We start from the raw sequence: 14,854 nt of genomic DNA, 5'->3' as shown, positions 1-14,854 counted from the left end.
GTGATTCTGACCAGTTCTATAGCACAAGTAAGGAATACCAGAGGCATAGTGTTAGTGCAGCACTGGTACTCACAGAATGCTGAGACCACTAGGAAGGACTCCAGATGCTAAGCTGGCCCCTGGGGAGGAGTTATAGAGAATATAGGAAAGTAGGAAAGTAGGAGAAGGTGTGGGTGGATGTAACCTACCCCACAGGAGGGAGTGTCCACACCAGTGAGATCACAGATCCCCTGAAGTATATAAGAGAAATGCATCCTAGGACTTGCCACCTGGCAGATAGCGGGCAATCCCACAAAGAAAGTCAAATCAAGTTAGCTCTAGAGACAAATGAAGAAAAGGGACACAGAGATGACCATCCCTCTTGCCTATGTGATGACCAGAGGGACACACACTCTAAGTGGCAGGAAACTGTTAAGAACCCTGTGTGTCACCTGTTTTCATCAATCTTGGAAGTAAACTGGCTGTAAAGCGTGGCTGCCCTCCGGCCCACTCCATTGGATGGGGGGATGCTGGCGTTTTGTTCCTCCCCTAGGCCGCTGTCAGGCAGATGAAGCAGAGATCTCTTCTGATAGGAGTGTAAGTTGGTAGTCACAATTCCTGAGGAGCTAGAAGGGTGTCTTCGGGGCTGAAAACATAAAACACATTTCTTAAGACACCTTGGACAGAAAGCTGGAAAAGTAATTTTTTTAAAACAACTAATGAACTTTACAAAAATTTGTTTAATATTTATTTTCCCCATTACTTGTAAAAAAATTTTTTAACTTTTGTTTTTAAAAATTTGAGTTCCAAATTTTCTCCCTACTTCCTTCCCCATCCCCTCTCATAGAGAAGGCAAGCAATTTAATATAGGTTATACATGTACAGTCACACAAAAGATTTCCATAATAGTCATGTTGTGAAAGAAAACACAGGTCAAAAAAAACCTCAAGAAAAATAAAGAATGTAAAAAAGTATGCTTCAATCTGTATTCAGACATCCTCAGTTCTTTCTCTGGGGATGGACAGCATTTTTCATCATTGTCTTGGATCACTGTATTGATGAGGATCGCTAAGTCACTCGCAGTGGATCACCGTACAATGTTGCTGTTACTTGGTACATGGGACATTTCATTTTGCATCAGTCCATTTAAGTCTTCTCAAGCTTCCCTGAGGGCGAGCATCCTGCTCATCATTTCTTATAGAACAATAGTATTTGGTCACAGTCACATACCAAAATTATTCGGCCATTCTTCCACTGATAGGTGTTCCTTCAATTTCTAATTTTTTGCCACCAGAAAAGAGCTGCTATAAATATTTTTGTACATATATGTCCTTTTCCTTTTTATTTTTTTAATCTCTTTTGGGATACAGATGTAGTCCTGGTATTGCTAGTTCAAAGGTATGCATGGTTTTACAGTCCTCTACAGCATGATTGAATCAGCTCACAACTCTACCAGCAGGGCATTAATGTCTCATTTTTCCCACTCCCTCCAACATGCCATTTTCCTTTTTAGGCCTCCTGGCTAATCTAATAGGTATGAGGTAGTACCTCAGAGTTGTTTTAATTTGCATTTCTCCCCTCAATAGTGAGTTAGAGCATTTGGAAAAAATCATTTCTAAACTCAGCAGCTCCCCAGAAAGCCTGAGGCTACAGACATGCATTGGGTTCCTAGGGCACAACCACCAGGCAGCCATTACCCACTCCTATTAGTAGTTTTGGCATCCCAAATGGAGAGTATTCAATTCATTTCAACAAATACATATTGAGTATCTACTATATGCAAGACAATAAGATTGTTACCAATGACTTTCCAGAGACTGTAGATTTAGACCTAGACAAGCCCTCAGGGCCTGTCTAGTCCATCCTTTGCATTTTACAGATGATGAAACTAAGGCTCAGAAGATTAAATGATGTGCCAAAGGTCATACAACTTCTAAGTATCAGTGGCACGGTTCTGAACCCAGAACTTCTGACTGGAGAGTCAGTATTTACAGTAACATCTGACATTATTTCATATTCCTGTCTAAAACTTTTTGGGGCTTAATGACTATTGAATGTCTACTAGACGATAACAACTGACATTTATATCGCACTTTACAGTTTGTACATTATCTTGTTGTGTCTTCACAACAGTCACATGTAGGGAAGTAGACAGGGAGCATTTTATAGATGTGGAAACTGCAGCTCACAGAGAGTAAGTGATCTGACCACAGTCACACAGCTAGTAAGTGCCGTATGCAGGATCTGAACATAGGTTATTGATTCTAAGGCTAAATTGGCCAGACTGAGACTGCAGATGAGACTGGAAACAGGTAGTGAAGGTCTTTAAAAGCTCAACAGGGTCAGCTCTCAAGGAGCTCACAATATGACAGGGAGACAACATGCAAATAATTCTTTACAAACAAGATATAGATAGGATGAATTTGGGAGAACATCAGAGGGAAGGCACTGGTATTACAGAGGATTAGGAAGACCTTCTTGCAGAAGTTGAGACTTTAACTTTGACTTGAAGGAAGCCATAGAGAGCAAGAGATGGAGATGGTAGGAGAGCATTCTAGACATGGGGGACAGCCAACAAAACATCTGGAGTTGGGAGATGCAGCAAGGAGGCCAGTGTCATTGGATCACAGAGGACATAGATGGGTGTAGGGTACAAAAAGACAGGAAAAGTGGAAGGGACCAGGCTATAGAGGGTAAACAGAGGTAAACAAAGCTTTATATCTTTGATCCAAAAAGGAGAAGGAAACCACTGTCATAGGCTGAATGGAGTGTACGACAAGGTCAGTTTTGTACTTTAGAAGATCACTTTGATAGGAGACTGGAGGATGGCTGGAATGGAGCAGAGAGACCATCCATCAAGCTATTGCAATAACCCAGATATGAGATGAGGAGGGCCTGGGCAAGGTGGTGGCAATGTCAGAAGAGAAAAGGAAGTGTATGTGAGTGATGTTATGAAGGTAGAAATGAAATGACTTGGTAACTGACTGATGATGGGGTTGTAAATGAGGAGTTGAGGATGACACCTTGGTTGGGAGCCTGGATGCATGGGAGAATTTTGGGACCCTTGACAGTAATAGGAAAGTCAGACACAGATCAGGTTTTGGGGAGAAAGATAACAGGTTTAGTTTTGGACATGCTGAATTTAAGATGTCTATGGGATAACCAGAATGAGATATCTAAGAGGCAGCTGGAGATTTGAGATTGGACGTCAGTGGAGAGGTGAGGGCTGGACACATAAATCTGAGAATCATCTTCATGGAGATAATAGTTGAGTCCATGGGAGCTGATGAGATGACTCAGTGAAATAGTATCAGAGAAGCCTAGGGCAGAACCTTCGGGACACTTATAGTTAACGGGCCTGGATGAAGACCTGGATGAAGATACAGGAAGGAGGCTGAGAAGTGGTCAGACATGTGGGAGGAGAACCAGGAGAGAGAAGTGTGCAAAAACCTAGAGAGAAGAGAATACCAAGGAAAAGAGGGTGACTGATGGTGTCAGAGTCTACAGAGCTAAAGGCCATTAGATGTGTCAATGAAGGGATCATGAGGAACTTTAAAGAGAGCAACATCAGTTGAAAGGGGAGGATGGAAGCCAGACTGCAGAGAGGTGTGAGTGAGGAGCGATCTGCCCATCTTTCAAGGCTCGCCTCCAACAGCAGTCCTTCATGAGGCAAGGTCTCTCCTCTGGCCCCCTCAGCGGGAAGTGACGGCTTCTCCTCTCATCTCAGAGTGCATTATACTCTTCGTGAGGACTTATCACCTATCAGCACATATGCATATGCCTGTCTAGTTTAGTCTTCCCCTGACAGACTGCGAATTCCTGGAGGGTGATGACCACATCTCCTAGTAGTTACATCTGTATCTCCCTCATTACTTTTATTTTTTATTTTATTTTTTGGATGTGGAGGCAATCAGGGTTAAGTGACTTGCCCAGGGTCACACAACTAGTAAATGTCTGAGGCTGGATTTGAACCCAGGACCAGTGCACTATATACTGTGCCACCTAGCTGCCCCACTTTTAGTGCACTGCTTTACACATAATAGGCATGTTGGTTCAGTGAAACAAGCATGATCTGCTCGCACAAGGACATCTGCCAACGTGACACCCCCATGCAGATGTGCCTCTCAGGTCCTCTCTGCGTGGATGCCTAGCTATGGCTATCTAGAATATCTTTGTGACAGACTCCAGAGCTCAGGCTGCCTCGCTTTCAAAAGCATATGTAGAGACCTGAAAAATGATGGTCCAGAAGATGTAGAATGAAGGCGGACACATGAAGGTACTTGCTTGGACCCACTTACTTGGTCTTGTCTTGTATCTTCCTTAAGATTTGTGCTCACCCTTTCCCACAGCTGCTGCCACCTTTCTGGGGTTTGGTTCAATTTGTGTTCTAACCTTTCAATTTCCTGTAGTCAAAAAAAAGGGGTTTGGGGGAAGGTCAGTATTTCAGGCTAGTGGATCCATTAACTATATCATATTTACAGCACAATCTGTGAAATACAGCAGAAAGTGGACACTGAAAAGCCCAGATGAGGAGCTGGTTTGGGCATTAGAACCCACATCTGTGTTATTTCTAAGTAGGAACCAGGGAGAAATGAAACAGGGTCTTTGCTTGGCCCCCAAAGCCAGGGTCCCTATGGTTCAGGTGGTGGGACTATACTTATGCAATGCTTACATGTGTACAGTGATGTTTTCAGAACCCAAAACAAAGCCTTTTAGTGAGTGAGAGGGCTTAGATAATAAACGATGAAAATGCTCCTCCTGAACAACTAAGGAGCCTTGGGCCCAACTCTCTTGGTGTGTCTCTGCTACAGTGAGCAAAACAAAGCCTACAGGAAAAACACCTGGCATGAGAAAGATGGACTGTGAGATGTGTGATGGCAGGATACCTGGCCATGCCTATGCAAGCTAGTCTTACTGGTCTAGATTTCATGCTTAGAAATCTCCCAGCACGGGGTCAAGAGACATAGCACCAGAAGAGGCAGGCAGTCAAACAACTGGAGTTTACTCTACTTCCAAATGTTTCTTGGTAGGGATTGAGTTTATCTGGGCATATTTTTCCAGTAGAAGGCAGCTAGTTGGGCCATCATGGACACTACAGCCATTTTTTCTTACAAAGGAAGGCAGGTTCTTGTTTGGGGTATTAACAATTACCCTTACATATTTCACATAATTATGCCACAAAATTGACCTTGCTGGGTTCCAACTATCTAGCCATTTTGCTAATTTCAACAGAGACCAGTTAGTATAATAGCAATGACATTAGAATACCAAACTCTGTCAGTTCCACTTTTTCCCATGACAATGTTTCTAAGCAAAACTGGTTTTCTTGTGCATACTTTGAGGCTTTCTTACAGTACTGTCATTGAGTAACAAGAGTAATGTGTATATCTGTTTATGAAAACAACAGAAACCCAGATCTGAGGTCAATTGCACTGACTTCCTAAGGTCTAAGAAAAAAAAATCTCCTAAGCCCAAGGCTCTAGCTGAGTCCAATCCCTTTCCATCTGGAGGAGGAAACAGGCACTTGTGTCTTAAGGCAGCTTAAGAAATGGTACTTTTGAGTGTGCTGACTTACGTTGAAGAGGCTGGTGACTGCATCTGGCTGCACCTTACTGACATCATCGTAGCACGGCCACACTATTCTCCTCTGGCTCTGTGGCCTTGCTCCCTCTGCTTGGTCTGTGTCCTCATGTGGTGTGGATTTTGTGGTTAGCATTGTCCAGTCGTAAGAAGGCCCTGTGGATAGTGTTTCTTCCATGTAATAATCCCATTTCTTGAGGCTGGACACATTTATACTGGGCTTTAGCACCTATTCAAACAGAACATTACAATTTACACCACTACCTCGAAGGCTGAACATTTTTCAATACAAAGGGAATCTGCCCTCTCCATACCTACATGCTGGGCTCCAGGAAGTAAGGCAACTTTCTTTAAGCAGTAAAATTACTGTTCTTCTGAAAGTGTCATAGAACATTTTGACCGTTACCTTGGGCAGAATTACTCTCAGTACCAATCCTGGTGACCTGACTTTCCTAAGCAATGTATTTAAAAGCATACATTTAGATTTGCCTATGTATGGAGCCAAATGGACTTTTAATGAAGGTAAGGAATGATACTTTTATCTGTTTTTTCCCTTGCAAATCATTCCTGAGCATGGTAACTGTTACTTTGAGTTATTCTTTTCAACCTTGAGTTCTTCCATCTTTGCAAGAGGCACGAGAGACACATGCTGCAGAAGCATATGGCTACTGTCTTCCATGACAGCCTCATGGCCTAGGGATATGCTCCAAACAACTTTGTTTCCCTTAATAAACCATTATAGCCCTGCTATTACATGACTTCACTGAAGTCTCTTCAGAAATGATTTAGACTTTCCTCTTGGATTAAGGCTAATGAATTGGACCAGTTTACTTCCAACTGTGCCAACTTTCTTTTCTGCCTTCTATACATCCCAATCTGGCTCTTTTTAAGAGTCATACTCTTCCAGTGAAAGTATTCTGGGACTGAGTGAGCCAGCCCAAATCCCTTTTATCCTGGATGCTCACAGTTTTTCAGGCTTCAATCATAATCCTCCTAGAATTCCTTCTTTTAACTTTGAGTCCTCATCCTCTTTTTAGTCTGACTGAAAATACAGAACTGTCCCCTGCCTGCTCCTTGATCAGTCAGCTGTTCTGCTCTGAACCACCTCTAGTTTCATATCCTATCTTGAGAAGGGGCTACCAGGCCTACCCTTAGATATACAGACATACCATGATTCTGCACTAGCGTGGGATTACTCTGCTTGACGAAAGTCCGACATCTGGCTGGCCTATGTGGCTGTAATATTTCTGTGAAGTTTAGGACGCCTAGGTCCCTTTGGAGAATTCAGATATTGTCTTCGAGTAGAGGAGTTTGATCTACTTTCCCCTTACTCCTTTATTTTGCATTTAAAAACACTGACGCTCAGATGCTCTTTTGTATCTCATCCACGTATCCTTAAGGTCTTCCCCAACCTTATTTATCTGACTTCTCATGATCTGGAAGTGCTTACTATCATTTCACAAACTTGGATATTTCACTGAGCATGTCTTCTTTCAGATGGTTTATTAAAAAGCCCAATAAGACCAGATGTGGCATTATTTCTTGGGGAACTACTTTTTGTTTCCTGTTTCTAAGTCAGGAAAGTTCTTTCTCTGACAAAATAGCCCCCTTATCTCCTGCCCCAAATCATCCCAAGGTGCCTTTGGTGTTTAACTTTTCTAGGAGTCTAAACAGATTATATTCAGTTTGTGCTATTTTAATGAAACTCAACAAAACATTAACTCTAGGGCAATGTTAAAAAATTCAGACAAGAATTTCTCTGAGTACCTCTGTTTCCACTGGTGCATATAAGTAATTAAAAAAAATGGGACTCCTCTTGTGCATCCTCTCAATACATTCCCAAATGCAAATTCCCTTTTTGGCATGCTTGTCTCCTTTATCTTCAAACAGTGTTCCTGAAAAACAACACAAAAATGAAAGTTGGATAAAATGAAGTTTGGGATAAAAATGTAAGGTAAGAAAAAATGTCAACAGAAAAGGGAGGAACATTTTATATGGAATAGGGAATTCATCAATACACATTTTTTTAAGTGCCTTCTATATGCCAGCCACTATGCTAAGTGCTGGCAAAATGAACTTCAAAGAAGCCATATCAAATGCTCATAGGTCTTAAAACCAAGGGAGTTTGACAGAAATGAAAACGACAGCTTTTACAGATCAATGAGAATAAGAAAAAATATGGAGTATGACGGAAAGAACACTGACTTTGAAATGAGAGGATTTGGCCAGCCTCTCACTACCTATATAACCCAGGCAAGTCATTTAACTCCTCTGGCGTCAGTTTCCTCATCTGTAGAATAAGGAGGATTTATTACAAACAACTCTGAAAGTCCTAAGAATGTCAACCAGCAAAATGATCGATTATGATTTCAGGGGACTGATGATTAAAAACGTGGAACCTACCTCTTGACAAAAAGGCGATGGACTTAGGCACAGACATAGATATTTTCTGAACACAGACAAACTGGGAATTTTTGCTTGACTGTGTATATTTATCACATGGGCTTTTCTTTTTTTTTTTAATCTTCCAATGGTGGTGGTGGGGGAGGGAGAGAAAATAGATTAAGTGGATTAAAAAAAAAAAAAATGGAGTGGTTGGACTCAATGACCTCTAAGGGTCCTTCCAGTTCTCAATCTACAATGCATCAGCTCTGGACCATAGCCTGACTGAACCTCAGCCCCAGGCTCCACTATTCTGACTGCAGACTCCAGGACCTCTCCTTTAGGAAAGCCCCAGGCATGCTTCACTTCACTCCTCACTCTCTGGCCAGCTTCCCCACAGTCTCTCCAATCACCTTGTCCTATACCCATATGTCCATATACCTATCACCCACATCCCAAAATCTCCAATTCTGGAACCATGATCAAATCAACTCTGTCTGATCCTAGATGAGGTATGTCAGTTTAATCATCTATGGTCTTACTCATCATCCCGTTAACTTTCCAGACCAAAGTCTCATTGGTCACCATTCCCCTATGTGTGTTATCTTTCCCATTAGAACATAAACTCCTTGAAGGCAGGAACTATGATTGTTACTGCATTTGTATCCATAGCATTTAGCACTGTGCCTGGCACAGAGAAAGATCTAAATAAATGCTTATTCATTCATTCATTCATAGAAACTCAAGTCTTGCTGCTGGAAGGGGCCTGAGACGTTCATTAATCTAGTCCCCCCGAACAAGAATCCCCTCTACAATGCTTAGGATAAGTGGCTATCTAATCCTTGTTTGGAGTGGGATATTCCTACCTCCCTAAAACAGTCCATTCTATTTTGAGATAGTTGTAATTAAAAGTTTTTTTCTTAAAATAAAGCTTAAAAGCATATTTCTTGCTTCTTTTACCTAGTGTGTCTAGTTCTGCCCTCTGGGATCATGCAGAATGAATCTCCTTCAGCTTCTGCATGTTATACTTTCAAATACTTGAAGATAATTATCATGCGTTTAAATCTTTTCTCCTCCCCAAATCTTTCAACTAATCCTAATACGACATTTTTTAAGGCCCTCCATCATGCTAGTTACCTTCTTCTGGACACTCTCCAACTTATCAATGACCATACTAAAATGGAGTTCCCAGAGCTGAACGTATGACCACTGGTGCTCTTTGATTAGAGCAAAAAACATGAGGACTCTTACTTACTTAGGCCTGGACATTTTACCTCTCTTACTTGGGCTTTTGTGGCTGCCATATCACTCTGCTGACTCATATTGAACTTGTAGTCCACTAACAATGCCAGATTTTGTTCAGGTAAATTGCCATCTAGCTATGTCTATTTCATTTTGTACTTGTAAAGTTGACTTTACATTCATTCCTATCAGATTACCTGGCCATTTTCAAATTCTGCTGCCTATGCTTTAGTCATCCTCCTCATCCTCTTAGTGCCCAATCTTTGACAGTGCCTCTAGGGCCCTGGACTTTTATAGATGAGTTTCCACCTTAATTTACCTGGAACTAGGTTGTCATGCCACTTTCTGGCTATTTCTCAACCAATCTACCCTATGTATGACCCTCTCCCTCCATGGGCCATGTACTGTTTTTCACAAAGGAATGTATTGCTCTTTTGTATTTGTATCCCCAGCATTTGACACAATGAACAGCATATACTTTTTTTAAGAGACTTTTTTTTTCAGTTCCAAAATCTTTCCCTTCCCCCGCATGAGAAGGCAAGAAAGATAAAACCTATTATAAATATGTATTGTCATGCAAAACAAATTTCTGATTAGCCAAGTTTTAAAAAAAAAGCAAAAAATAAAAAGGAAAGAAAGGAAAATATGCTTCTGTCTGCACTCAGAGTCTAGCAGTTTCCTCTTTGGAGGCAGACAGAATGTTACATTCTGGGTGCCTTGGAGTTGTGGTTGGTCATCATGTTTATTGGAGTAACTGAGTCACAGCTGATCATTGTTACAATGTTGCTGTTACTGTGTATATTGTTGTACTGGTTCTGCTCACTTTATCTTGCATCAGTTCATATAACTCTTCTCAGGGTTTTCTGAAACCACTCTATTTGTTATTTCTTATACCACAATAGTATCCCACTACATTCATACATCATACATTTTTATGTTATAAATGTTATAGTTATAGTCATAAAATAACTTATTCTGACTTTTTCTTGGCTTTCCTGATTAGAATTCAATCTAATGTGTTTCTTAGGTTGTTGTATGTAGAGAATGTATATTAGGTGAGGTGGACAAAAGTTCTGACTCTTACTCCACCTCCATATAGGTTTTCATAACTATTTAAATTTATAGGCATCCTCTCAGTTTCCAATTCTTTGTCACCACAAAAAGCTGTCATAAATATTTTTGTGCATATGAGTCCTTTCCCTCCTTCCTTGATCTCTTTGGAGGATAGATCTAGAAGCCGAGTATGTTCATCTTTCGTTGCCAAAGAAGACCATGCCATCAAAGAAATCATGACATGACTTGCACTTGACTTTGTTTTGAGTGAGGGAGGGCTGTGCAGGTCATCAGCCTCACTTCTCCTCCAGAGCCATCTGAATCCAGTGACCAGATATTAATCAGGATGACTGGATTTGACCCAGGATGAGGTACTTGGGGTTAAGTGACTTGCCCAAGGTCACACAGCTAGTGCGTGTCAAGTGTCTAGGTGAGATTTAGACTCAGGTCTTCCTGACTTCTGCCCTGGTACTCTATCCACTGCACCACCTAGCTGCCCCCTAAAGCTGTACTGCTGAGTCAAAGGGTATGAACAGATTAATAGCCTTTGGGGCACAGCTTCAAAGTGCTTTCCAGAACAGCCAGACCAGTTTACAACTCCATCATCAGTGACTATTTTCCCACATCCCCTCCAGCATTTGTCATTTTCCTTTTTTGTCATCTTAATCAAGCTGATGGGTGTGAGGTGGTACTTCAGAATTGTTTTCATTTGCGTTTCCCTAGTTATTACTGACTTAGAGCATGTTTTTCTCATTGCTATTGGCAGGCTTGCTTTCTTCCTCTGAAAACTGCCTATTCAAATCTCCTGACCATTTATTAATTGAGGAATGGTTCTTATTCCTGTAAATTTGACTCTGTTTTCTATATCTTGGAAATGAGACGTTTATCAGAGGGACTCACTTCAAAGATTCCTCCTTCTGCTCCTACCCCCACCCAGTTTCCTGTTATTCTTCTAAATTTTACTGCCTTGGTTTGGTTTGTGCAAAAATGTTTTAATTTTGTGTAATCAAAATTATCCATTTTATCTCCTATGAACCTGTCTTGCTTGATAACAATAACAACCTTCCCATATCTGTAGATCTGACAGGTAATTTCTTCTCTGCTCCACTAATTTGTTTATGATAACACCCTTTATGTCTAAATTATAAGGCTATTTTGAGTTTATCTTTGTATAAGATGTGAGATGTTGGCTTATGCCTATTTTTTGCTAGACTACTTTCCAGGTTTCCTAATAGTTTTTGTCAAAGGGTAAGTTCTTGCTCCAATAGTTGAAATCTTTGGTTTTATCAGACTAGGTTACTGTGTTCATTTGATTTTGTATACTATGCATCTAATCTGTTCTACTGATCCACCCCTCCATTTCTTAACTAGCACCAAATTATTTTGATAATTACAACTTTGTAGCATAGCCTGAAATCTGATCATGTGATGCTCCCTTCCTTCCCATTTTCTTCAATGTTTCCCTTGATATTCTTGACTTTTTGTTCCTCCAGATGCTCTTAATTATTTTAGCTCTATATGAATAAGTAAACTTAAGTAGTATTGTCTTTCTAAATTATATTGGCTCAAGGTACTCACGAGCAATTAATATTTACACAATTATTTAGAACTACCTTTATTTATGTGATGAGTATTTTCTAATTGTGTTCATATAGTTCCTGTGTGTGACTTGGCAGGCAGACTCCCTAGTATTTTATATTGTCTGTAGTTATTTTAAATGGAATTTCTCATTCTACCTCTTCCAGATGGAATTTCCTCGTAATATACAGCAATGTTGATGATTTTTGTGGTTTTGTCTTATATACTGCAATTTTGATGAAGTTATTGTTTAAATTAGTTTTTTTATTTGACTAGTGGTATCTAGGTAGATCATCATATCTGCAAAAACTGCACCTTTTCACTCTGGAACTGTGACTTAGAACTGGGTAATGAATAACGAGGGCTGGTCGACAGCACTCATTCTTGCTCTCAGTGTTGGTTCATGGGTCCTCTGGGATCTCTTTCTGCCCACTTGCGTTCCACTCAATTGTTCAGTCTTAGCCCCCTTACCACTCTCCATGGGTCCTAGAATGTTCCCCAATGCTGCTTTTGGACCATGTTCCCATTGTCCCAGTGTCTGCAGACTATTTTCCCAAACTGCTATAGGGCTGGAAAAATGACTTATTCTGACTTTTTTTTTTTGGCTTTCCTGTCCAGAATTCAGTCCAGTGTGTTTCCTAGGTTGTTGTATATAGAGGATGTATATTAGGTGAACTGGACAAAAATGTGGACTCTTACTCCACCTCCATGTAAATTTTTATAAATGGCTTTTCATTCAATTATTTATCAATTAAATTTCACCTTATTAGATTCAGGCTCATATTCTAGTTTGCAAAAATCTTCTTTGGATCCTGACTTTTATCCTACGTGTTAGTTATCCTTCTTAGTTTTAGGTTATTTCCAAATTTGAGAAGCACGCTATCTCTCTTCCTATTCATGTCACTGCTCTGGGCTAAGCCTCTTTCCAAGACCTCTTTCCAAGCTGATAATCAGATCCTTAATGACTGCTCTTTGAGACTAGCCATTCCACAGCTACTAAGTGGTACTATGGTCTAGTCTACTTTATTCCATTTTGTTCATCAGTATGAGAACCTTTGTCAAATGCTTTGCTAAAATCTAGGCAAACTAAACTATATCTATATTGGTTCCCTGATCTCTCAGTCTAGTAACCTTGTAAAAAAAAAGAAGAAATTAGGTTAGTCTAGTATGATCTCTGATTTAGAGAGCCATGTTGACTCTCTGACCCCTGCTTCCTTTTCTAGATGCTCACCACTCTTCCAGTATTATATCCTCAATGCTTGTGAGGAACTGAAGTCAGCTCACTGGCCTATAATATGCAAACCTAGCTCTTTTCCCTTTGTTTAAAATCAGAACAATGTGCAATCACATGCTGCACCCTACTACGTAAGTAGAGTTTTTCCCTCAGTCTGTACTTGTTAGACATGCCATTTGAAGGAGTTTTCTTAATTGTTTAACCATATACATATGCCTTAAATAATGATCATGGTGATTTCAGATGATAGAGAATAGGTGTGGTTTTAATCCTGAAGCACTAAACTTAAAAAAGGTGATAATCAAAGACATATTTGGAAGGTCAATTCAGCATGCTTCATGCAACTCTTTTTATATTTTGTAATGAATTAAAATGGCCTATAACCTCTTATCATATTTTATCTAGAATATTTCTATAAGTAGATTAGGCAGGCTGGGGATAGACTGGACTGGAAGCATGGGATCAAAAGCCAGGAGTCTCTTCAGATAGGTTGGTTCCTTGATAATTAAGAGTGGTGCCTCATCTAGGAGTGACTTCTCGCTATGGTATGGTTCAAATGACTCATGTCAACCAACAATTTATTCATTTATCAGAAAGGAGTGGCTGAAGCTTGTTTTAAAAATTCCTGCTCTGCTCGATTACCTGAAAGCTAAACCCAATACACTATAATTGACAGGATTTCATTTTGCCATAATGAAAGAACTTGTTCATTCATTTAACCTTAATGCAAGTAGGGAAATAGTCCACTATGTCATACTACATGTGGGACAGCATAGACCAAATTGTCTGTGGTCACCTTTTAGAGAAAGGAATTGGAGCTGTATTCAAAGACACAATATCTTGCCTCTCATACCCTAACATAAGCTCCTCCCCTTCGGGACATGATATTTGCTGGTAGTTGTTGGTGAATAAGATAAGAAAAGGCAAGTTGGAAAACAAAAAAAAAAATCACAGCTAGATCACACACCCGTTTACATTATCAACACCTTTAGTAATACTTCAAATGTAAATCTTACAAGGCACACATTTGATATCTGTTAGTATATGATCAAATCTTTAATATTCTATTATATGATCATGTGGATGAGGTCCCTGACTTTTATGTTCTTTTTAAAGAGCATTTTATTTTTTCCAATTATATGTTAACATCCATTTTTATAAGATTTTGAGTTCCAAAATTTTCTCCCTCCCTCCTTCCTAACATGGCAAACAATCTGATATAGATTACATATATAAAATCATGTACAATATATTTCCATATTCTAACTCTTGCATTCTTGACAATGGTCAAGGATAGAGAGCCAAAATTCTTCCTCAAATATATTGTTAGTGATTCACTATAGGTATTACTAAAACATCGTTATCTTCTAAACTCATTAGGAATAGGACTGTGAGAGGTAGTGGTACAGTGGAAAGTGAAATGCACTGGGAGTTAAGAAATTCTAAGAAGAGTGAAATACGTACAACCATGAGAACAATGTACATGACAACCTCAATCATGTAAAGGAAAACTGTAAAGACTTCAGAACTCTGACTCTGTGATGGATTCAGATTTCAGAAGACTGATGGTTAAGCATATCTCCTGCCTCTTGGCAGAGCGGTGGTAGACTAGGGCTGTGAAATAAGGCATACATTTTCAGACATGGCCAATACAATGACTTATTTTGCTTGACTATTCTTTATTTCTTACTGGGGAGGACTCCTTTGTTGGGGTGTGGGGTGAGACAGTGGGAAGTAACAGAAATAGAAAAAAGAGAAACATTTGAAAAAGAAATATAAATTCTAGTCTCACTTCTGTCACTAGCT

General features: G+C 40.0%; 1 protein-coding gene across 12 annotated transcripts in view; it reads right to left on the bottom strand.

Moving 5' to 3' along the window:
* Positions 1–14,854, bottom strand: part of SBF2 (SET binding factor 2) — a 500,875-nt gene that overhangs the window by 15,957 nt on the left and 470,064 nt on the right. For all 12 annotated transcript variants that reach the window (XM_072619459.1, XM_072619460.1, XM_072619461.1 and 9 more), the window contains 4 exons: positions 7,327–7,454; positions 5,555–5,788; positions 4,278–4,382; positions 432–625 (listed from right to left, as the gene is read on the bottom strand). In XM_072619459.1, coding sequence (XP_072475560.1) covers positions 432–625; positions 4,278–4,382; positions 5,555–5,788; positions 7,327–7,454 — 661 coding nt within the window. The remainder of the gene's footprint in view (positions 1–431; positions 626–4,277; positions 4,383–5,554; positions 5,789–7,326; positions 7,455–14,854) is intronic.

This window comes from Notamacropus eugenii, chromosome 6 (genome assembly GCF_028372415.1).
Source record: "Notamacropus eugenii isolate mMacEug1 chromosome 6, mMacEug1.pri_v2, whole genome shotgun sequence".
In the NCBI taxonomy this organism is placed as follows: Eukaryota; Metazoa; Chordata; class Mammalia; order Diprotodontia; family Macropodidae; genus Notamacropus; species Notamacropus eugenii.
The sequence above is the reverse complement of the archived record's forward strand: the minus strand, read 5'-3'. Positions and strand labels throughout refer to the sequence as shown.